We start from the raw sequence: 26,244 nt of genomic DNA on the forward strand, positions 1-26,244 counted from the left end.
TTTAAGTGCTCTGGTAAATGGACCTATGTTGTGGGGTCATTGTAAAACTTTAATGGCGAATATAATGGCTTTCAATTGGGTGCCACTTTGACCACGTCCAGGGCATTTCTGAGTTTTTTTCTGGCTGTAGTTCTTCAGTACACTGCATGTAGGCCTGCACAGTAGTCCCTGGCATTAGACAGTACAGTGCACTTTTCCCCCCAAAAAGGGAAACCTTTTAGTTTTCATAATTTCAAGTTAATTAATCAGCTCTCAGTAACCTCATAAGGCCTTGTGTTAATATCACACCCATTTGTAACACAGTTGTATAGTGGTTAGCATTGCTGTCTTTCATTGCTGGGGTCTGTGGTTCATTTTCAGCCAGGGTTCTATCTGTGTGGCGTTTGTATGATTCTACCTGTATTTTCTCCGAGTACTCGAGTTTCCTCCCACAATAAAAATAATAAGTATTAAACATGCTTTCTTTTAAGCCAAGCAAATGCTGTGCTGCTAATTACAAAAATAATGTGAGCGAATTGGCTCCTGCACACGTTTTCGGAAAAGCCTAAAGCTGGGTACACACTGGAGCAAAGGGCATTTGTTCCGATATCAGAACGAATGCCCGTCAGCAGGGATTACCTGTACACACTAGCACTATGTTAATGAAGGATGTAATTATTATTTTCTGGCCGTCATTATCATAAAGAAGGACGCTAGCGATATTGTAAGGTTTGATGTGCAGCACATCAAACCTAGTGATATCTGTAAGACCGCGGGCTGCCGCATATCACACATACACACTGAGCGATGTAGGCGATATGTCGTTAATTCAGGAGACCAGTGCCGGAATCCTGACAGACGGCATTTTACCGATGGACTGGTGCTCAACACCTGCCCAATATTCCCACTCTGTTGGAGGGTTCACGCCACCACCCGAGTCGGAATAGCACCTGTGGTGAGCGAAGCTGCCTCGCTGCCAGCAGACGGATGCCGCCGTCGGTGTACTGACAGTCGGCATCCCGTCTGCCTGTATATCATATCCGATAATTCTCCAGTGTGTACCCAGTTTATGCTTTTAAGCTTTACATTGCTTTTATATCCATTTTGATATTGCAGCTTAAACAAGGGTTACCACTTGGTACATTTTAGTGGATTCTATGGGAGTGCTCGCTAGTTACAGAGTAGCAGATTATGCTGGTCATATACAGGAATATCGTGTGGCATGACTTGAGTGCGATACAATATGTTAATGCTCTGATTTGTCCACACAAATAGGCTTCCGCTTGCTTCTGGCTTACAGTGCAGCCTTTTGGAAGTTGACCGTAAGCACAGACCAATAGTAGTCTTCCTCTGACCACATGTAAGACCTACCCAATAATCAATAATATTGGTCTTTGGTCAGGCACGGCATGTGCTTCAGGGTCACGCACAGTAATATCTGCCCTATCGGGCAATTATTGCTTTGTCTGTGACTGAGCTCTAATCTTGGTGATTAAGGCTTACATTTTTCTCTATGACAGTACACTTTTATATTTGCACAAAATATTAAAAATGTCTTTCTCTCCCGATGAACAGTAACAGATAAAAAGTAAAACTGTAGCTTAAACCAGCCCATCACATTCCATGTCCTTAATGATTTGAATGCTGTTTACAAAGTGCAGCCCTGTGAATTTCTTTTTGCAAGCCCAAGCTGCCTTAGTCTTTGTTGGGATGTGTAACAGATGTTAGTAGATGACAAAGGATACGGTGTGTGACTCTGTACCGTGCTGGAGGTACAGACCAAAATCAAAGGTTTAGTCAATATGTCATGAAGTTTGATGTTCTAGCATTGATAAACTAATTAAACAGGCCTTCCTGTGTTCCCCAAGACTAATGTGGCCCTGTTGTGATTAGTTTCACAGCCGGGCATGTAGTAACATTGAATGGCAGTAAGTGCGGAGAGAGTGGTGTAGTCACGCATCTCTAAGCGCTCCCTTATCTGGGCACAGAGTGGTTTCAAGGAAAGGAGCCTTTCTCAGCAACCTGCTGCCGTTCAGCGTACAGGCCTCTTGTGGTCAGTATTGATTTGCTCTAATCTAAAGCAGAACAAGGACAAGTGTTGTATTTTGCAACCTTCTGTGATTTAATATTGTTATGTCTTTTACCCCAGCAGCCATAAAAGTGCCTCTCTGGAGATTGAGAGTATATAATTTTATTTCGTTAAGCCAAAAGTTTGAAAATGTACTGTGTTGACACGTTGAACACACAGAGTATTAAGATACAAACCCCTCTTAGTATTAGATGTAGCTGTTTTCCTTCTTTAAACCATTCAACAAATCAACATTTTTTTCCCCCCGCACTGATCTCTGTGTGAGATACAAGTTTTATGCTCCTGTGTGTCGTCTTTTTCCTATGTTCCATCTAACTTAATATTATTTCCATCTTTTCTAGATAAAAAAGCTGGTTTATGTTTACCTGGTACGATACGCAGAGGAACAACAAGACTTGGCGCTATTATCCATCGCTACATTTCAGCGTGGTTTAAAGGTAACTTTGTTCTTTACAGGTTAAAAAATAAAATAAAGGAAATAAACACAAAGTCTATAAACTGGAGTGCATATACATCCGAGGTGACTTACAATGTAGCGTGCAAATGTTGCACAGCTGACCATATCTAGGGATAACCATAGCTGGTTAGCAACTATTGATAAATTGTCACAGATGGCCGATGGCAAAGATCCGCCAGCAATGTTTTTTTCTTTTCTGTCTTTCTCTTACGTCCTAGATGATATAGGGGTGCATTTAGTACCATGGGGTATAGACGGGTCCACTAGGAGCCATGGGCACTTTAATAATTTGATAGTGTGGGCTGGCTCCTCCCTCTATGCCCCTCCTACCAGACTCGGTTTAGAAAATGTGCCCGGAGGAGCCAGTCACTTTGAAGGAAGCTCCTGAAGAGTTTTCTGCATTTATTTTATATGTTTGTTATTTTCAGGCATGGCTGGGTGGCACCAGCCTGCCTGCTTCATGGGACTTGGGGGAGGTGGGGGGAGAACGGCCCAACCTCTTGAGGGGTTAATGGTCCCGTTCCCCGCTGATAGGACACTGAACTCCTGAGGGAACTATTTGCAAGCCCCACCACGGCAAGCGTACATTCCCGCAGCACGCCGCCACCCCTAACAGAACCAGAAGAATGAAGAGTGGTGAGTACTGAGCCGGCGTCCCGGTTAGCGGGGCGCCGGCCATTATGGCGGCACAAGGGTACGGAGACGCACAACTTCTAAACGGGGCGGAATGCGTCTCCAGACGCAGTACACAACTGCGTCTCAGTACACTGTACCCATACTGGCCACACAGCCTTAAAACGGTTTCTGTCCATTTTTAGCACCAAATTCCTCAGCCAGTATAAAAAAAGCGGGAAGACCGCACGCCATTGAATGGACGGAGCATCACTATGAGAGGACCCAGCAGCTCACCAGCGCCATTTTCCCTCCTCCAGTGTGACTCCAAATTACCTCAGCGGTACCAGGGGGTCATAGCAGGGGGGGAGCGATTTACTAGTGTACTAAGTCCCCTATCAAGGTACTTAGTCTGCGACCCGGCTAAGCTTGGCATTAGCGGTAAGGGCGCGGTGGGGGCTGGCTCCAAATAACTCTGTCTCTCCCTGAAGGGCTCTTTGGGTTAATTGTGCTTAACCTTTTCCTGTGTGTGTGTGTGTGTGTGTGTGTGTGTGCTGTCGCATTTACATTGTCAGGCAAAGAGTGTTTCTTGTACAGCGGAGTGTTCCTCTTCACCAGGGGGCTCACTACTGGGTACTCTGGGTTCACATAATAGCGGGACTGATCCAGAGTGGGTTAATTCTATGAAAGGAATGTTCTCCACTCTTTCTACAAAATTATCCCGCAATGAGAAAGAGACGCAATACTCAAAAAAGGCTGTGAATGAGTTTATGAGCAGAAACTCAGTCCCCAAAACAGCGTCTCAACCCCCTCCCAGTTGTCCGCAAAAACGATCTCTGGTCCATATCCTGCAATCTGACTCTGACGTTGAAGGGTCAGACTTGGAGGAGGGTGAGGTAGACTTAGATTTGGGGGGGGTTCGGCTCTGTCACAGGGAATAGACGCTCTTATAGAGGCTATCAGAGATGTTCTGCATATTACTGATAAGGTGTCAGAGGAGTTTGAGGAATCTTATTTTAATGTAAAAAATAAGTCCTCAGTCACTTTTCCTGTGTCAAAGGAATTGAATACCCTGTTTGAAGAACCGTGGGTTAATCCTGATAAAACATTTCAGATCCCTAAAAAGTTGCTATCATCTGTTCCCTTTCCTCTGGAGGATAGGAAAAAGTGGGAAAATCCACTGATAGTGGATGCATCAGTCTCTAGCCTGTCACGAAAAATTGTATTGCCTGTTCTTGGCGCAGCCTCCCTAAAAGACACGGCTGATCGTAAAATTGAGACTACACTCAAATCATTGTACACAGCTGCTGGGGTGGCCCAAATACCCACTATTGCATGTGCCTGGATAACAAAAGCCATTGCAAAATGGTCAGGTAACCTAACCGAGGGATTAGATTCCTTGTCTAGTGGGGATGTTGGAATCAAGGGGTTTGCGTGGAGCGCACAGTATGTGTATCTTGTTCAAGGGGGCTGCTGGTATCTGGAGAGTTGTCCAGACTCTAGGGCTAGTGTTATCGTACAGGTTTTGGATACCTGCGCTCACCCTCTATTTGGTGTTTGTATGTGAGAAATGATGTATCTCTATGATCTGTAAATACCTTTATAAGTCACAATGCTTAGTATAACAGATGGTACAATAATTCATATATAATTGATGATATTGTGATTACACATAAATGCCCTTATAGTAACATGCATATTTTGTGAACATCCGATGTATAGGGAAATTAAACACAAGATGAAATAAAATATGGTATTGCCGCTTGATGAATATCCTAAAAAAAAAAAAAAAAAGTCTTGTGAGAAAAGGATCATAGAGATACATCATTTCTCACATACAAACACCAAATAGAGGGTGAGCGCAGGTATCCAAAACCTGTACGATAACACTAGTGGGGATGTTGTTTTACTCCTGCAGCATATACAGGACTCTGCAAACTTTATGGTGGAAGCCATAAAAGAGATAGGATTGCTTAACACACACACCACCGCTATGGCAGTGTCGGCACGTAAGGGCTTGTGGCTACGACAGTGGACTGCTGACACTGACTCCAGGAAAGGCGTGGAAGGCATACCATTCACAGGAGAGGCCTTGTTTGGAGATGAACTAGACAAATGGATCTCCACAGCTACTGCGGGTAAGTCTACGTATCTTCCTTCCGCAGCCCCCCCAACTTAGAAGACTTATTCAGCTTCTAAGTTACAGTCCTTTCGGACGGCCAAGTTCAAGGGCAAATCCAGAGGTGCTTCTACGTCCCTCAGCGGTGCTAGAGGTAAACCACGTAAACCAGCAATTGCAGGTGCTCAGGAACAGAGCTCAGGCTCTGCTTCCTCAAAGACATCAGCATGACGGTGGACCGCAATGCCTTGAAGGTTGTCAGGTGGGAGCCCGACTACAATTCTTCAGTCAGATCTGGTCAAGTTCTTGCCAGGATCCCTGGGTCATAGATCTTATTTCCCAGGGCTACAGACTGGAGCTCCCACCACACAGATTCTTCAAATCAGGCTTGCCAGTTTCACAAGAGGCAAGTATGACTTTACAGTATGCCATCCAAAAACTGGTACAGACTCAAGTCATTGTTTCAGTTCCACCTCATCTGCTCAACAAGGTGTACTATTCCAACTTGTTCGTAGTACTCTAAACCAGACGGTTCGGTAAGACCGATTCGGAACCGCAAGTCTTTGAACCCGTACTTACGGGTGTTCAAATTCAAGATGGAGTCTCTTAGAGCAGTAATCTCAGGTCTGGAGGAGGGGGAATTCCTAGTGTCTCTGGATATCAAGGATGCGTACCTTCACATTCTGATCTGGCCGCCTCATCAGGCTTATCTAAGGTTTGCACTGCAAGACTGTTGCTACCAGTTCCATGCCCTGCCGTTTGGTCTCTCCACGGCACCGAGGGTGTTCACCAAGGTGATGGCACAGATGATGTTTCTACTCCGCAAACAGGGAGTGAACATAATTCCGTACCTGGACGATCTCCTGATAAAAGCACCGTCCAGGGAAAGGTTGCTGGACAGCATTGCTCTCTCAACCAAACTCCTCCAGGATCACGGGTGGATTCTGAACCTTCCGAAATCTCACCTAGAGCCAACAAGGAGGCTCCCATTCCTGGGAATGATACTGGACACAGAGTCGCAAAAAGTGTTCCTTCCATTGGAGAAGACATTGGTGATCCAGTCGATGGTTCGGGACATCCTGAAGCCAGCTCGGGTGTCGGTGCATCTGTGCATTCGCCTTTTGGGGAAAATGGTGGCCTCTTACGAGGCTCTTCAATACAGAAGGTTTCACGTAAGACCCTTCCAGCTCGATCTGTTGGACAAATGTTCTGGATCGCATCTTCATATGCACCAGAGGATCCGTCTGTTGCCAAAAGCCAGGCTCTCCCTTCTGTGGTGGCTACAGACTTCTTACATCATCGAGGGTCGGATGTTCGGAATTTAGAACTGGATTCTGTTAACCACAGATGCAAGCCTCAGAGGTGGGGGAGCAGTCACTCATGGGGTGCAGTTTCAAGGAAGATGGTCAAGTCAGGAAGTCGTTCTTCCAATCAACATTCTGGATCTCAGGGCCGTATACAACGCCCTTCTGCAGGCCTCACAACTTCTTCAAGATCAGGCCATTCAGGTCCAGTCGGACAATGTGATGGCAGTGACTTACATAAACCGACAGGGCGGAACGAAGAGCAGAGCAGCAATGTTAGAGGTGTCAAGAATTCTCCTCTGGGCAGAGAAAAACGCTGTGGTGCTGCAAGCGGTCTTCATTCCGGGAGTAGACAACTGGGAAGCAGACTTCCTCAGCAGACACTACCTGCACCTGGGGGAGTGGGGCCTTCACCCGGAAGTGTTCAGGTGCTTGACAAGTCGATGGGGATATCCACAGATCGACATGATGGCCTCTCGTCTCAACAAGATGCTCAAACGGTATTGTTCCTGTCGAGAGGCCCACAGGCGGTGGCGGTAGATACCCTGACGACTCCATGGGTCTATCAGATAGTGTACGTGTTTCCTCCACTTCCTTTGATCCCAAGAATTCTAAAGAGAATAAAAAGGGAAAAGCTTCAAGCAATAGTCATTGCTCCGGACTGGCCAAGAAGGGCCTGGTACACGGTCCTTCTGGAGATGCTCCTCGAAGGTCCGTGGCCTCTACCTCTTCGCGAGGATCTTCTCGAACAGGGCCCGTTCGTCTATGCCGTGGATGTGTTTGACGGCATGGAAGTTAAACGTCTGATTGTAGCCAGGAAAGGGATCCCTAACAAGGTTATTCTGACTATGATCCAAGCCAGGAAGGGGGTAACTTCTAAGCATTACCATCGTATTTGGAAGAAATACGTCTCTGTGTGAGAGCAGAAATTATTCTGCGGTGAAATTTTATCTGGGACGTTTCCTGCTTTTTCTGCAGGCATGTGTGGATGTGGGCCTGCATCTGGGCTCCTTAAAAGTCCAGATTTCGGCCTTGTCCATTTTCTTTCAGAAACAATTGGCTTCTCTCCCTGAGGTCCAGACGTTCTTGAAAGGTGTTCTGCACATCCAACCTCACTTTGTGCCTCCTATGGCACTTTGGGATCTCAACGATGTGCTGAAGTTCCTCCAATCAAACTGGTTTGAGCCGTTACAGGAGGTGGACGTAAAATATCTTACGTGGAAGACCGTCACACTGTTGGCCTTGGCTTCGGCAAGACGTGTGTCTGAGTTGGGGGCTTTGTCTCATAAAAGTCCCTATTTAATTTTCCATGAGAGCAGAGCTGAACTCAGAACTCGTCAGCAATTTCTTCCTAAAGGGGTGTTTGCGTTTCACATTAACCAACCTATTGTGGTTCCGGTTGTCACCGATCACATCTGCTACTTCAAAGTCTTTGTATGTTGTGAGGGCTTTGAAGGTGTATGTGAAAAGAACAGCTTGTCACAGAAAAACGCACTCGCTGTTTGTTCTTTATGATCCCAATAAGATTGGGTGTCCTGCTTCAAAGCAAACAATTGTACGCTGGATCAGACTTACTATCCAGCATGCATATTCCACGGCAGGTTTGCCATGTCCAAAATCTGTACAGGCCCACTCTACTAGGTCGGTGGGTACTTCCTGGGCGGCTGCCTGGGGTGTCTCGGCTTTACAGCTCTGCCGAGCAGCTACTTGGTCAGGTTCGAACACGTTTGCTAAGTTCTACAAGTTTGATACTTTGGCCTCTGAGTACCTTCAGTTTGGTCAGTCAGTTCTGCAGGAACCTCCCCACTCTCCAACCCGGTTTGGGAGCTTTGGTACATCCCCATGGTACTAAATGGACCTCAGTATCCTCTATGACACAAGAGAAAATGGGATTTTAATTACCTAGCGGTAAATCCTTTTCTCGAAGTCCGTAGAGGATACGTGCTTCGTTCTTCCTGCAATTTTACTTGTTTAAATAGTGTTGGTTCAACCGTTACTGTTCAAATTTGGTTAGCTTCGCTTTCGTCTTGTTGTGTGTGCTGGTTCGGAATCTCACCACTATCATTATCTATCCTTCTCTCAAAGTATGTCCGTCTCCTTGGTCACAGTTTCCTAGACTGAGTCTGGTAGGAGGGGCATAGACAGAGGAGCCAGCCCACACTATCAGGTGGGCCCATGGCTCCTAATGGACCAGTCTATACCCATAGTACTTAATGGACCCCAGTATCCTCTACGGACTATGAGAAAAGGATTTACCGGTAGGTAATTAAAATTTTATTTTTTATTCCCAGCATGAGCTATGTAGCCCTGCCCTCCTTCCCTGATTGGCTTGCCACATTCCGCCTCCACCCAAGGTTGGAGTTGCTGCAGTGATGGCTGTCGATGGTTTTCTGTCACCAGTGTTAACCACTGATTACCCCATCGATTGTAGACCCATCGATGGCTATCCCTACAAGTATCTTAAAATAATCAGTACATTGTTTTTTAGACTTTGCTTTCCACTTAAATTAAATGTGATCCTTTTTCCGTTTATTATGGACTGGCACCCTCTCACTGGAGAGTGTGACTGTATTCAGGGCCTAATTCAGACCTTATCGCTGTTGTGTGAATTAGCAAGGCGGCCGATTATTGAGCGACACCACATCTATACAGATCGTAGTGCGCATGCATAAAAGAATCCAGGTTTTTTTTTGATCGTTAGGCGTACACAAGTTGATTGACAGGAAGCAGACATTTGGGGGTGGTAACTGCCCGTTTTGTGGGAGTGTCAGGAATAATGCAGGCGTTCCCAAGCATTTTGAGGGAGGGTGTGTGACGTCGGCTCCGGTCCGATCAGCCTGTTTCTTTCGCACTGTAGGAGTAGTAGGAGTTACGCGCAGACTGCACAGACTGGAAAAAAAACATTTGATGGTGAGTAAGTTGTGAACGGATTTGCAGCTGACCGGTGTTTGCAAAGCTTTTCGCACAGACTTGCACGTGACGGGTATTCACTCTGTGTGGACAGCGACTATCTGATCGCAGACCTCTGCAAATTCGCAGAGGTGCGATCAGGTCTGAATTATGCCCCAGTCCTTTCCATGATACTCCTGCTGCATCATGTGCTTTTAGCTCAGTGGGCTTGTAATCACTAATGCAAATCATTTTAAGTGTTTGCTTCCGTCTTCTTTATTGTTTTTTCATGTCAGGCTGTTCTCTAGCATTATTATAGTTCTGTATGTAGTGCTATATTCTGATTTTGTCATCTCGTGTTGTGACTAACATGTAAAATATCACTCAAATTTTTAATTGAGGGGGAGATGTATTATAGCAGCACATATTGTGCCACTATAGCTCTCCCTGCTTTGCCTCTTTACTGAGGTGCAGTAGTAGTGAAGAGTTGTATTACTGTCTCCTGTGCCGGAGCGGGGAAGTGAAAACTTCTCCTTTCGGCAATCCCTGTAACAACCCACAGTGCATCAGCACTAGGCTGTGTCTCTCCTCCCGTTTGGCTTTACTGGGCATGCATAAGACCTCGTAAGCCTCATGAGCTCTTGCAGCCTGGAGCCAGCAGCCAGGGACAGGGCTGTCCCCAGAGCTGGATTAAGGCTTTGGGGTGCCTGGGGCACTTAAGACTGGGGTGCCCTAAAGACCAACATTTGGTATACAGGGATGTGTATGGAGTTGCTATTGCAGCTGCTTACAAAGAAGCAGAACTAGCGATAGCACCAATATGGTAATGCAGCAGTAGGCATCGTGTCTCCTGCCGCATTACCGACCCGAAACCATCGGCAGGCTGCGTGACCCTTAGGATTGCACATGCCAGCTGCCACAATACCTACCAAGAGGCCAGGAAATCTCCATCCTCTGACATAGATCCTGGCCTCTTCCTCCCCTGCAGCAGCGGATGCGCGCCTTTGATTGGAGAAACTGAGGTCGTCGCTGCCCCTCAACCTGCATCACACTGTCAATCACTTACAGTCTAATGCCGTCCACTGTCAGAGACCCGTACTGCACATGTGCAGAATGAGTACAGCAGCTGTACTGCCCCCAGCCTCATGCGCACAGCAGGTGGGACAATGCTCAAAAAATACAACTGTCCCACCAAATCGTGATGGTCGGTGAGAAATTCATACATTCATAGTCACACTCACATATACATACAGTCTCACAAATATACACGTGCATATATACTGTTGCACACGTACAGTCACACACTTACACACATATATACATTTGTCACACAATCATAAACACATACACATACCACAATCATTTAATACATATTATCACATACCTATACATATATTCTGCATATAGTGTCCCCCTCTTACCTTACACTATCACTGACTGACTGGGTGGGCTGTGAGCAGTCTGTCTACAGCTGCTCCTCCTGCCTCCTCTCCTCCTCCTTCTCACATGTGATGCTGCTAGCACTGAAAGCACAGTGCCGCGTAACCCACTAAAAGACTCCACCCCCTCCCTCTTCATTATAATTTATACAGCTTGCGGTTCCAGTGCACTGCAGCTGTAACCAAAGTTGGGGGGCCCGGGGTAATGTACCCCCTGAACCCCCCTGAACTCTGCTCTGATGACCTTGGTGTAGTGATGGGGCCTTGACATCTGCAGCTGTCAAAATCGGTAGCGCAGGTGTTTTAACGGTCAGTGCCACTGACTGTTCATGCATTGGCGGGGTCATCGGCGCATTATCTTGTAGATAGCAGTGCCGATATAGACATGGGTGCATAGCACACACCACCATAGTAATACATGGGGGAGAATTGGTAACTGCCGCACTTATCACCACATAATACATCTACCCCTATGTTTCTTACGTGCTACTGTACTTGTAGCATGTTTATTTTATTTTTCCTTTCTTGGGGTTCTGTTATACCAGTATCTTTTTTTTTTTTTAATCCCAAGATACACACGCACCAAGGGGGAGATGTATCAAGGGAGATGTTGCCTAAAACAACCGATCTACTTCTGTTATTTATCTATTAACTTTTACTAACTTTTATTGCAATTTTTTTGTATGATTTTACTTTTTTCCTCAGACTATTAACTATGGGCGTGATTCAGACCTGACCGCTGCTGTGCATTTTTGCACAGCATGTGATCAGCAGTTGACTGCTCATGCGTATGCGCATGTGCGTCGGCCAACAACAACAGGCATCGCCAGACAGCGGCAGGCTGGTGTGAAAATTTTAATTGCACTGCCACTTGCATGCTGATTGACAGGAGGAAGCCGTTTGTGGGTGGTAATTGACCATTTTTCTGGGAGTAACAGGGAAAACGCAAGCGTTCCCAAGCGATTTCAGGGAGGGTGTAGTCCGCTCCGGCCCCGATCAGCCCGTTCTGATTGCACTGTAGGAGTAAGTCCTGGGCTGTGCAGAGACTGCACATAGTGGAAAAATCATTCAGTGGTGAGTGAGGTGCGAACGGATTTGCAGTTGTCCACTAACTGAGGGATTTGTTGCAGCCCGGTGTACACATGCAATCGCACACTTGCACGGCAAATATACACTCCCCTTGGGGCTGTGACTATGTGAACGCAGCACAACAAATTTAGTAGCCCAGCGATCAGGTTTGAATCCCCCCCGATGTTTCAGTAACATACTTTCCTAACAAAACTGTGTAACATTTTGGTTTGTAGCTTTAAATTTGTACTTAACCAGACGCAAAGTAGTGCTTAAGACTATATATCCGAAGCCTTGAATGGATGGATTGCGCCAAGGGTGGTGTCTTTTGAAATGACCGTTAGAAGGTGATTACTTTGCTCAACGTCTCTACTTTATCGATCTCCAAGGCTTGATATATCTCCCCCCAAGTATTCAAACATCAGGAACTTTATTCCAAGCCAACAAATTTTGTCTACAAGACAAAACTGTTTTCTCCTAAACAAGGGGTGTGGAACCTCCCGCAAAGCCGGTTTGTTCCGGGCCGTTGGGCTGTGTCAGCGAGACACGCCGCCCCTCAGTCTGACGGTGGCGTCTCTCAGCTGTCAGGGCAGGGAGGAGAGCATGGCTATGTCCGGCGGGAGCGGCTGGTAGGTTCTCAAACCAGCCGCCGGTTCGTGAGCCAATCAGAGCTCGCAGTCCTACATGCCGCCGCCCAACATAGCTGCGCTCTCCTCCCTGCCTGGTCCCTGACGCATGACACACGCCGCCGCCATACTGAGCACTAAGGGGCAGGAGAGGCGCACGCTGCGCTCTTCTCCCCTGACACACAGCAGCAGCGGTGAGCAGCACAGTGGGGTGGGGGGCATGTGTGGGGCATTTGTGTATCGGCATTTGTGTATCTGGCACTGTGGGGCATATGTGTATCTGGCACTGCACTGGCATATGTGTATCTGGCACTGCGCTATTGGGGGCAAATGTGTATCACGTCCCATTTTAATTGGCTACACCCATTTTTCGGTGCACGCACTCAATACCACTAAGGGGCATAACTACTGGGGGCATAACTACTGGGGGCAGGCTAATTTTTAAGTTGATAATTTTTGTATGGCCCCAAAGGATTTTATAAATGGCCCTTGGTAGAAAAAAGGTTCCCCACCCCTGTCCTAAACGTACTTAACGGCTGAGTCAGTCATTGATACATTAGGAAGACAAAACAAAAATAGCAGCGCTAACGTGATTCTAAATTAATATAATAAGAAGGATTGAGTGAAAAAGAATTGTTCACATTTAATGGAGCATAAATTTGAAACAACAATTAAAACACATTAAAATCAGAAAAAACATGAATTAAAATAGGAATAAAGGGTCACAATAATAACTGCCTTTTCAGTGTGATCCGTTCCTGTTTAAAATGAACTGGACTGCAGATGGGTGAAAAAAGTGGAGATGTACTGACGGCGCAGTCCCACTGATAACTTTACCCCAATGAGCCGCTAGAGGTGTAGTCCCTTGAGTGTCTCTTGAATATACTCAAAACCAGCCAAGGTTGGGGATCCTCATTGAATCGCGGATGTTATGAATCACCTCAATTTTTTTCTGCTGAAATGGAAGTCCTGTCCTGGCCTCTTGGGTCACTATTTACCAGAACTATTACTGCCTGTGTACGCCCGGACCAGGACTGGACTTCCATTTCAGCAGAAAAAATTGAGGTGATTCATAACATCTGGAGTACCACCAACCCTCTCTACATAAGGAGGACACCGCAATTCAATGAGGATCCCCAACCTTGGCTGGTTTTGAGTATATTCAAGAGACACTCAAGGGACTACACCTCTAGCGGCTCATTGGGGTAAAGTTATCAGTGGGACTGCCCCGTCAGTACATCTCCACTTTTTTCACCCATCTGCAGTCCAGTTCATTTTAAACAGGAACGGATCACACTGAAAAGGCAGTTATTATTGTGACCCTTTATTCCTATTTTAATTCATGTTTTTTCTGATTTTAATGTGTTTTATTAATTGTTTCAAATTTATGCTCAATTAAATGTGAACAATTCTTTTTCACTCAATCCTTCTTATTATATTAATTTAGAATAACGTTAGCGCTGCTATTTTTGTTTTGTCTTTGTATTGTATTTTTGGGTGTGACTGTCCCAATTTTGTTATCAGCAGCATTAGAAACACAGCACCTGTAAGCGCCTGATCCTCCAAATTTTTGGTATCTCTTTCTTGCTATTGATACATTAGGAACTGGTAATGCATTGTGATTGTAAGCTTCTGAGTAGGGCCTCTTATATCTTTTTCTGTTATTGCCCACTCTCGTTTTATTACTGTTTTGTTCTCAATTGTAAAGCGCAACTGAATATACTAGTGCTATAAAAATAACATTTTCTTGCACACCTCTATCCGAGACAAGAGGAAATTAATACAGGTTAAGTATCCCATATCCAAATATTCTGAAATACGGAATATTCCGAAATACAGAATTTTTTGAGTGAGAGTGAGATAGTGAAACCTTTGTTTTTCGATGGCTCAATGTACTCAAACTTTGTTTAATACACAAAGTTATTAAAAATATTGTATTAAATGACCTTCAGGCTGTGTTTATAAGGTGTATATGAAACATAAATGCATACTGTGCTTATACTTAGGTCCCATCGCCATGATATCTCATTATGGTATGCAATTATTCCAAAATACGGAGAAATCCGATATCCAAAATACCTCTGGTCCCAAGCATTTTGGATAAGGGATACTCAACCTGTAATGTTGCTGGTCACAAAGTGCCACTGTTCTGATGGTTCCAACAGCACTTTGTGGCCATCGCTGCTGATAAAGTGGCCCCCCAAACCCCCCATTCCTTAATGTTTTCACTAGATCCTAATTAATTGTTATGGCTCAGCCCTCAAACCAGCTATGTCCCTGTGTGTAGGTAACGGCAGCATTTAATAATTGCCATTTAGGAGACAGTCCTAAACTGAGACTGCTGTAATGTGAGATCCCAGAACTGGCACCAGCTTTCTCTGTGATTGTCATGCCTCTGTCTAGGTGAAACCAGGGCTTCTTTACTGCGTTGTAGTTTTATATGGTTATTTTTATTACTTGTAGTTGAAAAGTCAGAGTGGCACACTTTATGAAGTCGTGGACAGCAGTAGATGGCAAAATAAGATATAATTGTAGAAAACTCAAAGCCCACTCCAGCTGTTCTCCTGTCTAATCCTTTTGTTGCAGAGTTCAACCTGAAATATGTATGTGCTACATTTTTCTCACTTATCTTTTTCCAGTATTCGTTTTTTAGTCTGGTTTGGTGATTATTTAGATGTGAAAATGGGGGAGTTAGTGGTGTGTACTGCAGGGATATTCAACTTGGTGCCTTTCAGCTGTTGTAGAACTAGACATCCCAGCATACCTTGTAACTGTTTTGCTGTTATGGCATGCTAAAATTGCGGCACGGCATGCTGGGATGTGCAGTTCCACAGCAGCTGGAGGGCTGCATGTTGAATGCTCCTGATGTACAGCTTTAAATTTAAAAGTGCAACACACGGACACGCAGACAGAGACACGCAGACAGAGACACGCAGACAGAGACACGCAGACACACACCAAGAGGAAGAAATATTTGATCTCAAAATTGTTTTGGTCTTTTTGTATTAAGTTTCTTTTTGTCCTTTGTCAGGATCCTAACCAGCTGATTCGTGCAAGTGCCCTGAGAGTGTTATCCAGTATCCGTGTGCCAATTATTGTCCCCATAATGATGCTGGCTATAAAAGAAGCCTCCGCAGATTTATCTCCCTATGTGCGGAAGACAGCAGCACATGCTATCCAGAAGCTGTATAGGTAAGATGGCTTTAATACACCACTGTGTGATGCTGCTAAAACTTGTCTTCCTATGAACTACGCAGCCATGTTCCTTTTTTATTATGACTTGTGCTTTCTACAAGCGTCCTTCGTGTGGGGAGTCTTTTAGGCTTTTGAGAAAAGAAGGCGTTATTTCTCTAGCACATTAAATAGTGTCCCAGGGACTCTTGTGCATCAAGCGATGGGAAGGTCACAGCTTTTATGTCCTTTCCTTGGAAGAAGCCATCACGTAGAAACACACTTGCCTCCTGAAGGGCAGAAATGGGATGAACACTTACATTAGATGAGCCACATAGGGTTAAGCTACAAACACCGTTGAATATGAAAGAAATAAATGTACATGAAACTTTATACTCTCGTCACTAAAAGCCCTTGACCTCATTGTGACATTGCAGGACATAAGCTATACGGTTTGGTAAAACTATTCAGAGGTTGTGTTATTTCTCATTGGCTAATGGAATGCTGTGGTGAGAATCATGGTGTTACCATGGATCCACAAAGTGTACCCCTGAGTCCCCAGAAGTGTATCCAAGCATACCTCTGAATTGCTCCATGCATACACCTGCTTCTCCTATCTCTCCCGATTGTGCCCCTGACTCTTCCTAATCCAAGCATACACCTGAGTCTCCCTTAAGGGCCGTATTCACGGGCCGATTTGGGGAGAGATGTGTGCTGAGCGGTCGCTCGTTTCACCCAGCGGGGGCAGTGAGCGACCTGCGATTGGCAATCTAGCACCAGCGATAGCGATGTGTGGGGCTGCGCATCGCTATCGCTGTGAGGGGTACACACGGAGTGATCGCTGCTTAAAATCTAAGCAATCTAGTCAGATTACTTAGATTTTAAGCAGTGATCGCTCCGTGAGTACCCACCTTAAGAGTATCCATGCCCCCTGAGTTCCCCTAAGTGTTTCTCAATGTATCCCTGAATCCCCCTATGTGTATCTAAATGTACCTCTGAATACCCCTAAGTTTATTTCATTGTGCCCCTAAGTGTATCCAGGCATACCCCTGATTAACCCTAAGTGTACCAAAGTTTACCACTGAATTCCTCCAATTGTACCCCTAAATGCCCCTACGTGTATACCTCCAGTTGTAACCCAGCATGCCCCTATGTGAATCTTAGTGTGTACTGTAATCCTCCTAGTGTATCCCATTGTGCCCTCAGACATGATTAATATGGGGATCTAGTCTTGCTTTCTCCTATTGCCATCCCTTGTAGCTATTACACCATCTCTGGAACCCCACAGTGTACATGTCAAACAGTGGTGAGATAATCCGCAAGAAAGTCATACGTGACTTTACAGGTTTCATTTTTTTAGTTTGATATTAAATGTATGTGATCATCTGTCATTTAGATTTTCTATTTTGAAAATACCACGACGTGGGCTGCAAGCTTTATCCTCAATATGACTAATGCCTCATACTTTCCCTCTGCTAGATACAGGTTTGCAGTGGGAATGACTGCGGACTGTAATTGTTTTATTTTGAAAATGTTTTAGAACAGGTTGTATAAACAAACCTACAAATGTATCTGAATAAAGCATGTAATGTTCCTGATCTGTAGCAAGGTGATTGCGGCTGTAATTATGTTCTTTCATTTTTCTAGCCTTGATCAAGAACAAAAGGACATGCTCATAGAGATCATAGAGAAACTTCTGAAAGACAAAAGCACAGTAAGTTGACACATGTATTGTCCTGCATAGAGTAATGCACTATTTGAATTGTTTTAACTTTCAGGAGGAGTACAAGGAATGTCATTTCTAATGTGAAACCTTATTATAAGACTTGGGGTAGAGTTACTAAGTGTCAGATTTTCAAATGTGCCAATGAATGGCAGCTTTGATGGATATTAAAAGGCAATAGTAATTAATGGTAAATGTGCTGTGAAGGTCACTAAAATTTTATTCATACCTCATCATCTCTAGCTTGTAACCTATTCTTCTTAATGCACCCCAACTCTCACTTCTCCTTTCTACCGTCTATCCTTAACTCTGCTGCCCCCCTCTGCCAGTATCTCCACTGGCACAGTCTCATACTATATCAAGTTTAAATTACTCACTTACCTACAGAGCCTTCAGCCGCTATGTTCCTCCCTTCTTCAGCCTGATTTCATCACAAACTCCCTCCTGCCCACTTTGCTCTGCCAACGACTGCCACCTTACCTGCCTGCTTGATCATTTCTCTCCACTCCTGCCTTCAGGACATCTCCTGGCACCTTAGCATCTTCTGAAATGCGATACCATGCTCAATTAGACATACCCAGCTACCAAGACCTTAAACGTGCTCTTAAAACTCCACTTTTCTTTCAGACCTACCACCCCCTCCTCCAACTTGTCCAACCTTTGCTCCCCCCTACTCAGCTACCTTCTCCTCATGTGTCCAGTCATGTAACCTCTGGAATGTAAGCTCTCATGAGTATTATTCTCTACCTCTTGTTTTCTTACCATAATTATGCAATTTGCGCACTGCAATTACAGTAGGGCGTCAGATCAATTACCAACAAAGTGGGCAAGTTGTTGTTTTAGTGACGTGCTGCAATTTCCTCCCCTTGCAGTCTGATCTCACCTCGTACTCACAGATTTTTGTACGCAGCACTATGGGACTGCAAACACCAGCGGTACCCTAACTTGTGCTGCGGGTAATTGGACTGACACTAGTTGTTTATGTCAATCTGTGACCTGGTCTGTATCCATTTTTACATATGCTGCTCATTGTTTAAGATGGTAATAGCATATTTAGTATGTGTCTCTCTGTGTACCACTTACATTGACAGGATGCCTCCTCCCCCCTCACTGTTGCTACATGCCACTCTCTTTCCATGGAGCCCGTGGATTCCTTTAACTTGCACAGTCAACAAGTTTCATTTCGTAGGAAGGTTTGTGAGGACAGTAGCAAGCAGCACGTTATTTGGGGTTGCGGTGAGGGTAACTTAGTAAGGTCCTGCTTATTCCTGCCCACTGGAGGGAAAGCTGGTACTGGAGGGCTCTAAGAGCCTGCTCATTCCTCCATAGGTGTGGTAGGGCTGGGTATATGAGACCGCTGGTCACAATACTGACGGTAGGATCCCGGCATTTCCCACAAGTGGGAATAGTCCCTGTTGGTTGGCATGCTGACCACCAGGATAGTGAAGGGGCGGGATGTATGTGATTGTCAGTCACATAACTACATCCTGTGTGGTATAATACTGGGTACTGAAGGTTAAGAAGAATGGAAATATAAGGCAAAGAAGATCCTCCCGCAAAAGCCTTTTCAGAAAGAAGACCTGTGCAGCAAGGTTAATGCCTGGATCACCGAACTTGCTATAGTTTGTGCTTGGAATGCTCTTATTTGCGACTACTTTTTCTGTTGATGTAAAATGCTGTTTTCAGTGTTGTATTCTAGGAAATGTGCAATTCCTCTGGTAACGGAATCGCCTTTTTACTGTGATAAACGCTACTGATTATACAACTGCCACCACTAATGTTAACAAGTGATCATAACCAACAGCCCACAATAAACCTCATATACAATACTATCATAATGGCTAAAGTGCTATCTTGTGTAAGCTACCCTTGATAAATCGGTTTACTTTCATAGTCTGTAATGGAGTCACCATTCATGAGACTGTTACTATGTGCGTGTACGCAAAACTGATACATTCAGCTTCCACAATTAACTCCAGATTAGAACAATTTCATAGCAAGCTGGGGACATCCTGGGGTTACATTTGCATACATTTGGTATAAGTGTAACCTGGGCACATTCTGAATACAGTAACAGAATCCCCAAGTGATAATGAGTATGATAAACTTTAATATAGAACTGAATTTTGAGGTATTATCTTAAAATCTGAATACAATTTTTTTTTTTTTTTATACCTCTTCTGGTATTGGAATCACCTTTACTGTTGAATGTTTTTTTTAATGTAACCATATCATGGAGAGCGCATTATCTATGGCTGTTAGTTACTTTATTTCTCTGACGTCCTAGTGGATGCTGGGAACTCCGTAAGGACCATGGGGAATAGCGGCTCCGCAGGAGTCTGGGCACAACTAAAAGAAAGCTTTTAGACTACCTGGTGTGCACTGGCTCCTCCCACTATGACCCTCCTCCAAGCCTCAGTTAGATTTCTGTGCCCGGCCGAGCTGGATGCACACTAGGGGCTCTCCTGAGCTCCTAGAAAGAAAGTTTATTTTAGGTTTTTTATTTTACAGTGAGACCTGCTGGCAACAGGCTCACTGCACCGAGGGACTAAGGGGAGAAGAAGCGAACCTACCTGCTTGCAGCTAGCTTGGGCTTCTTAGGCTACTGGACACCATTAGCTCCAGAGGGATCGACCGCATGAACTGGCCTTGGTGTTCGGTCCCGGAGCCGCGCCGCCGTCCCCCTTACAGAGCCAGAAGCAAGAAGAAGTCCGGAAAATCGGCGGCATGAAGACTTCTGTCTTCACCAAGGTAGCGCACAGCACTGCAGCTGTGCGCCATTGCTCCTCATACACACTTCACACTCTGGTCACTGAGGGTGCAGGGCGCTGGGGGGGGGGGCGCCCTGAGCAGCAATAAAAACACCTTGGCTGGCAAAACAATCACAATATATAGCCCCAGAGGCTATATATGTGATAATTACCCCTGCCAGAATCCTTAAAAAAGCGGGAGAAAAGTCCGCGAAAAAGGGGCGGAGCTGTCTCCCTCAGCACACTGGCGCCATTTCTCCCTCACAGCTCCGCTGGAAGGAAGCTCCCTGGCTCTCCCCTGCAGTCTACACTACAGAAAAGGGTAAAAAAGAGAGGGGGCACTAAATTTAGGCGCAGTAAATATTATAGCAGCTATAGGGGACATAATTCAGTTAGTCCCTGCATTATATAGCGCTCTGGTGTGTGCTGGCATACTCTCTCTCTGTCTCCCCAAAGGGCTTCTGTGGGGTCCTGTCCTCTGTTAGAGCATTCCCGGTGTGTGTGCGGTGTGTCGGTACGGCTGTGTCGACATGTTGGATGAGGAAAATTATGTGGAGGCGGAGCAGATGCCTATAGAACTGATGTCACCCCCTGCGGGGCAGACACCTGAGTGGATGGTTTTATGGAAGGAATTACGTGCAAGTGTCGACTCCTTACACAAAAAATTTGACGACATGCCAAATGCGGGACAGCCGGCTTCTCAGCTCGTGCCTGCCCAGGTGTCTCAAAGGCCATCAGGGGCTCTAAAACGCCCGCTACCTCAGATGGCAGACGCAGATGTCGACACGGATACGGATACCAGTGTCGACGACGATGAGTCTAATCTATTGTCTACTAGGGCCATTCGTTGCATGATTGAGGCAATGAAGGAGGTATTACACATTTCGGATATAAACCCAGGTACCACTAAAAAGGGTATTATGTTTGGGGAGAAAAAACTACCCGTAGTTTTTCCCCCATCTGAAGAATTAAATGAAGTGTGTGAAGAAGCGTGGGCTTTCCCCGATAAAAGATTGGTAATCCCTAAAAAATTACTAATGGCGTTCCCTTTCCCGCCAGAGGATAGGGCACGTTGGGAAACACCTCCTAGGGTGGATAAAGCGCTCACACGTTTGTCTAAAAAGGTGGCACTTCCGTCTCCGGATACGGCCGCCCTAAAGGAGCCTGCGGATAGAAAGCAGGAGGCGATCCTGAAGTCTGTATATACACACTCAGGCATTATACTTAGACCAGCTATTGCGTCAGCATGGATGTGCAGTGCTGCCGCTGCATGGTCAGATTCCCTGTCAGAAAATATTGACACCCTAGACAGGGACACTATTCTCCTAACCATAGAGCATATAAAAGACTCAGTCTTATACATGAGAGATGCACAGAGGGAGATCTGCCGGCTGGCATCTAAAATAAGTGCATTGTCCATTTCTGCTATGAGAGGCTTATGGACTCGGCAGTGGACAGGGGATGCAGATTCCAAAAGGCACATGGAAGTTTTGCCTTATAAGGGTGAGGAGTTATTCGGGGATGGTCTCTCGGACCTAGTTTCCACAGCGACAGCTGGGAAGTCAGCATTTTTACCCCAGGTTCCCTCACAGCCTAAAAAAGCGCCGTTTTATCAGGTACAGTCCTTTCGGACCCAGAGAAACAGGCGAGGAAAAGGCGTGTCCTTTCTGTCCAGAGGCAGAGGTAGGGGAAAAAGGCTGCAACAAACAGCAGGTTCCCAGGAGCAAAAGTCCTCCCCCGCTTCTTCCAAGTCCACCGCATGACGGTGGGGCTCCACAGGCGGAGCCAGGTACGGTGGGGGGCCGCCTCAAAAATTTCAGCGATCAGTGGGCTCGCTCACAGGTGGATCCCTGGATCTTGCAAGTAGTATCTCAGGGGTACAAACTGGAATTCGAGGCGTCTCCCCGCCGCCGTTTTCTCAAATCTGCCTTGCCAACAACTCCCTCAGGCAGGGAGGCTGTGCTAGAGGCAATTCACAAGCTGTATTCCCAGCAGGTGATAGTCAAGGTGCCCCTACTTCAACAAGGACGGGGTTACTATTCCACACTGTTTGTGGTACCGAAACCGGACGGTTCGGTGAGACCCATTTTAAATTTGAAATCCTTGAACAAATACATAAAAAAGTTCAAGTTCAAGATGGAATCGCTCAGGGCCGTTATTGCAAGCCTGGACGAGGGGGATTACATGGTATCCCTGGACATCAAGGATGCTTACCTGCATGTCCCCATTTATCATCCTCACCAGGAGTACCTCAGATTTGCGGTACAAAATTGCCATTACCAATTCCAGACGCTGCCGTTTGGACTGTCCACGGCACCGAGGGTGTTTACCAAGGTAATGGCGGAAATGATGATACTCCTTCGAAAAAAGGGAGTTTTAATTATCCCGTACTTGGACGATCTCCTAATAAAGGCGAGATCCAGGGAGCAGTTGTTGGTAGGAGTAGCACTATCTCAGGAGGTGCTACACCAGCACGGTTGGATTCTGAATATTCCAAAGTCACAGCTGGTTCCCGACGACACGTCTACTGTTCCTGGGAATGATTCTGGACACAGTCCAGAAAAAAGTGTTTCTCCCGGAGGAGAAAGCCAAGGAGCTGTCATCTCTAGTCAGAGACCTCCTGAAACCAAAACAGATGTCGGTGCATCACTGCACGCGAGTCCTGGGAAAGATGGTGGCTTCTTACGAAGCAATTCCTTTCGGCAGGTTCCATGCCAGAATCTTTCAGTGGGACCTGTTGGACCAATGGTCCGTATCGTATCTTCAGATGCATCGGCTAATAACCCTGTCTCCAAGAACCAGGGTGTCTCTGCTGTGGTGGCTGCAGAGTGCTCATCTCCTAGAGGGCCGCAGATTCGGCATACAGGACTGGGTCCTGGTGACCACGGATGCCAGCCTTCGAGGCTGGGGGGCAGTCACACAGGGAAGAAACTTCCAAGGACTATGGTCGAGTCAGGAGACTTCCCTACACATAAATATTCTAGAACTAAGGGCCATTTACAATGCCCTAAGTCAGGCAAAACCCCTGCTTCTACACCAGCCGGTACTGATCCAGTCAGACAACATCACGGCGGTCGCCCATGTAAACCGACAGGGCGGCACAAGAAGCAGGACGGCAATGGCAGAAGCCACAAGGATTCTCCGATGGGCGGAAAATCACGTGCTAGCACTGTCAGCAGTGTTCATTCCGGGAGTGGACAACTGGGAAGCAGACTTCCTCAGCAGGCACGACCTCCACCCGGGAGAGTGGGGACTTCATCCAGAAGTCTACACACTGATTGTAAATCGTTGGGAACGGCCACAGGTGGACATGATGGCGTCCCGCCTAAACAAAAAACTGGAGAGATATTGCGCCAGGTCAAGGGACCCTCAGGCGATAGCGGTGGACGCTCTAGTGACACCGTGGGTGTACCAGTCAGTTTATGTGTTCCCTCCTCTGCCTCTCATACCAAAGGTACTGAGAATAATAAGAAAACGAGGAGTAAGGACAATACTCGTGGTTCCGGATTGGGCAAGAAGAGCTTGGTACCCGGAACTTCAAGAGATGATCTCAGTGGACCCATGGCCTCTGCCGCTCAGACAGGACCTGCTGCAGCAGGGGCCCTGTCTGTTGCAAGACTTACCGCGGCTGCGTTTGACGGCATGGCGGTTGAACGCCGGATCCTAAAGGAAAAGGGCATTCCGGAGGATGTCATTCCTACGCTGATTAAAGCCAGGAAAGATGTAACGGTAAAACATTATCACCGCATATGGCGGAAATATGTTGCTTGGTGTGAGGCCAATAAGGCCCCAACAGAGGAATTTCAGCTGGGTCGATTTCTGCAGTTCCTACAGGCAGGAGTGACTATGGGCCTAAAATTAGGCTCCATTTAGGTACAGATATCGGCTCTGTCGATTTTCTTCCAAAAAGATCTAGCTTCACTACCTGAAGTTCAGACATTTGTAAAAGGAGTTCTGCATATTCAGCCCCCCTTTGTGCCTCCAGTGGCACCCTGGGATCTCAACGTGGTGTTGAATTTCCTAAAATCACATTGGTTTGAGCCACTAAAGACCGTGGATCTAAAATATCTCACGTGGAAAGTGGTCATGTTATTGGCCTTGGCTTCGGCCAGGCGTGTATCAGAATTGGCGGCTTTTTCATTTTAAAAGCCCTTATCTGATTTTCCATATGGATAGAGCAGAATTGAGGACTCGTCCCCAGTTTCTCCCTAAGGTGGTATCTGCTTTTCACTTGAACAAACGTATTGTAGTGCCTGCGGCTACTAGCGACTTGGAGGATTCCAAGTTACTGGACGTAGTTAGGGCCTTGAAAATTTATGTTTCCAGGACGGCTGGAGTCAGGAAAACTGACTCGCTATTTATCCTGTATGCACCCAACAAACTGGGTGCTCCTGCTTCTAAGCAGACTATTGCTCGCTGGATTTGTAGCACAATTCAGCTGGCGCATTCTGCGGCTGGACTGCCGCATCCTAAATCAGTAAAAGCCCATTCTACAAGGAAGGTGGGCTCATCTTGGGCGGCTGCCCGAGGGGTCTCGGCTTTACAACTTTGCCGAGCTGCTACTTGGTCAGGGGCAAACACGTTTGCAAAATTCTACAAATTTGATACCCTGGCTGAGGAGGACCTTGAGTTCTCTCATTCGGTGCTGCAGAGTCATCCGCACTCTCCCGCCCGTTTGGGAGCTTTGGTATAATCCCCATGGTCCTTACGGAGTTCCCAGCATCCACTAGGACGTCAGAGAAAATAAGAATTTACTCACCGGTAATTCTATTTCTCGTAGTCCGTAGTGGATGCTGGGCGCCCATCCCAAGTGCGGATTGTCTGCAATACTTGTACATAGTTGTTGTTCACTTCAGGGTTATTGTTATGAGCCATCTGTTGAGAGGCTCAGTTAATTTTCATACTGTTAACTGGATATGGTATCACGTGTTGTACGGTGTGATTGGTGTGGCTGGTATGAGTCTTACCCGGGATTCAAAATCCTTCCTTATTGTGTCAGCTCTTCCGGGCACAGTGTCCTAACTGAGGCTTGGAGGAGGGTCATAGTGGGAGGAGCCAGTGCACACCAGGTAGTCTAAAAGCTTTCTTTTAGTTGTGCCCAGACTCCTGCGGAGCCGCTATTCCCCATGGTCCTTACGGAGTTCCCAGCATCCACTACGGACTACGAGAAATAGAATTACCGGTGAGTAAATTCTTATTTTACATTATATTAACCCTGATATTGAGATATTATGTTATAATTTAATCAAACACCTGTAAGGTGACCTGAGATATGTATATGCAGGGTCACCACCTCTTAACCGCCTGCTGCCCCACACCAGCCGCCGCTATATCTTAGCAAGGTGATCCAACATATGCATATGCCAGGTCACCACCTCTTAACTGCCTGCTGCCCTCCAATCCCCATTGCACTGCCCCACACCCGCCGCAGCACTGATGTGAGATGACCTGGTGGCCGGTTCATGCGCAGGTGGGCGAGCCTAACCGAAGGCTGGAGCCCTGGTTACTGGATCGCATGGCATGAATTTAAACTAAACAAATCTATATTTTGCATCAAAGTGATGTGACATATGGTGGAAAGTTCACATATTTTCACATGAATAGACCGCCTATGTGTCCAATCTTGCTAGGAAAATCTGGTAATGTAGGGAGCAAATAACAATTGAGTATTTGTTCCCACATACTGGAAAACAGACAAAAATGGGTGTTCAGATTCCAGGTGGTTTTAACTACTGTTGTTTTCTGGTGTTTGGGAACAAATGGCCAATTGTCATTTGCTCCAATGCATTCTGCCAGATTTTTGTTCCAACCAGCCAGATTGGATAGGTAATCTTAATCTTAAAAGGCTTTTGTCCAGTGTGCGTCTTCCTGCAGATCCTGATTAAGTTGGCCAGTAGCTGCTGTTTGAAGACCTCCTCATAGTACAGTAGTTTTCAAATCCAGTTCTCAAGTACCCACAACACGTCATAGTGTTCACTCTAGAAGTGAAATGGGGCATGGCGCCGGACTGCGGGGGCA

The 26,244-nt window shown here is 46.1% G+C and overlaps 1 protein-coding gene across 2 annotated transcripts in view; it reads left to right on the forward strand.

The window, feature by feature from the left end:
* The window catches only part of AP3B1 (adaptor related protein complex 3 subunit beta 1), a 494,777-nt gene that overhangs the window by 90,279 nt on the left and 378,254 nt on the right, over nt 1–26,244 (forward strand). For both annotated transcript variants that reach the window (XM_063963639.1, XM_063963638.1), the window contains exons 4-6: nt 2,410–2,505; nt 15,614–15,774; nt 17,401–17,467. In XM_063963639.1, coding sequence (XP_063819709.1) covers nt 2,410–2,505; nt 15,614–15,774; nt 17,401–17,467 — 324 coding nt within the window. The remainder of the gene's footprint in view (nt 1–2,409; nt 2,506–15,613; nt 15,775–17,400; nt 17,468–26,244) is intronic.

Source organism: Pseudophryne corroboree, chromosome 1 (assembly GCF_028390025.1).
Source record: "Pseudophryne corroboree isolate aPseCor3 chromosome 1, aPseCor3.hap2, whole genome shotgun sequence".
Taxonomy (NCBI): Eukaryota; Metazoa; Chordata; class Amphibia; order Anura; family Myobatrachidae; genus Pseudophryne; species Pseudophryne corroboree.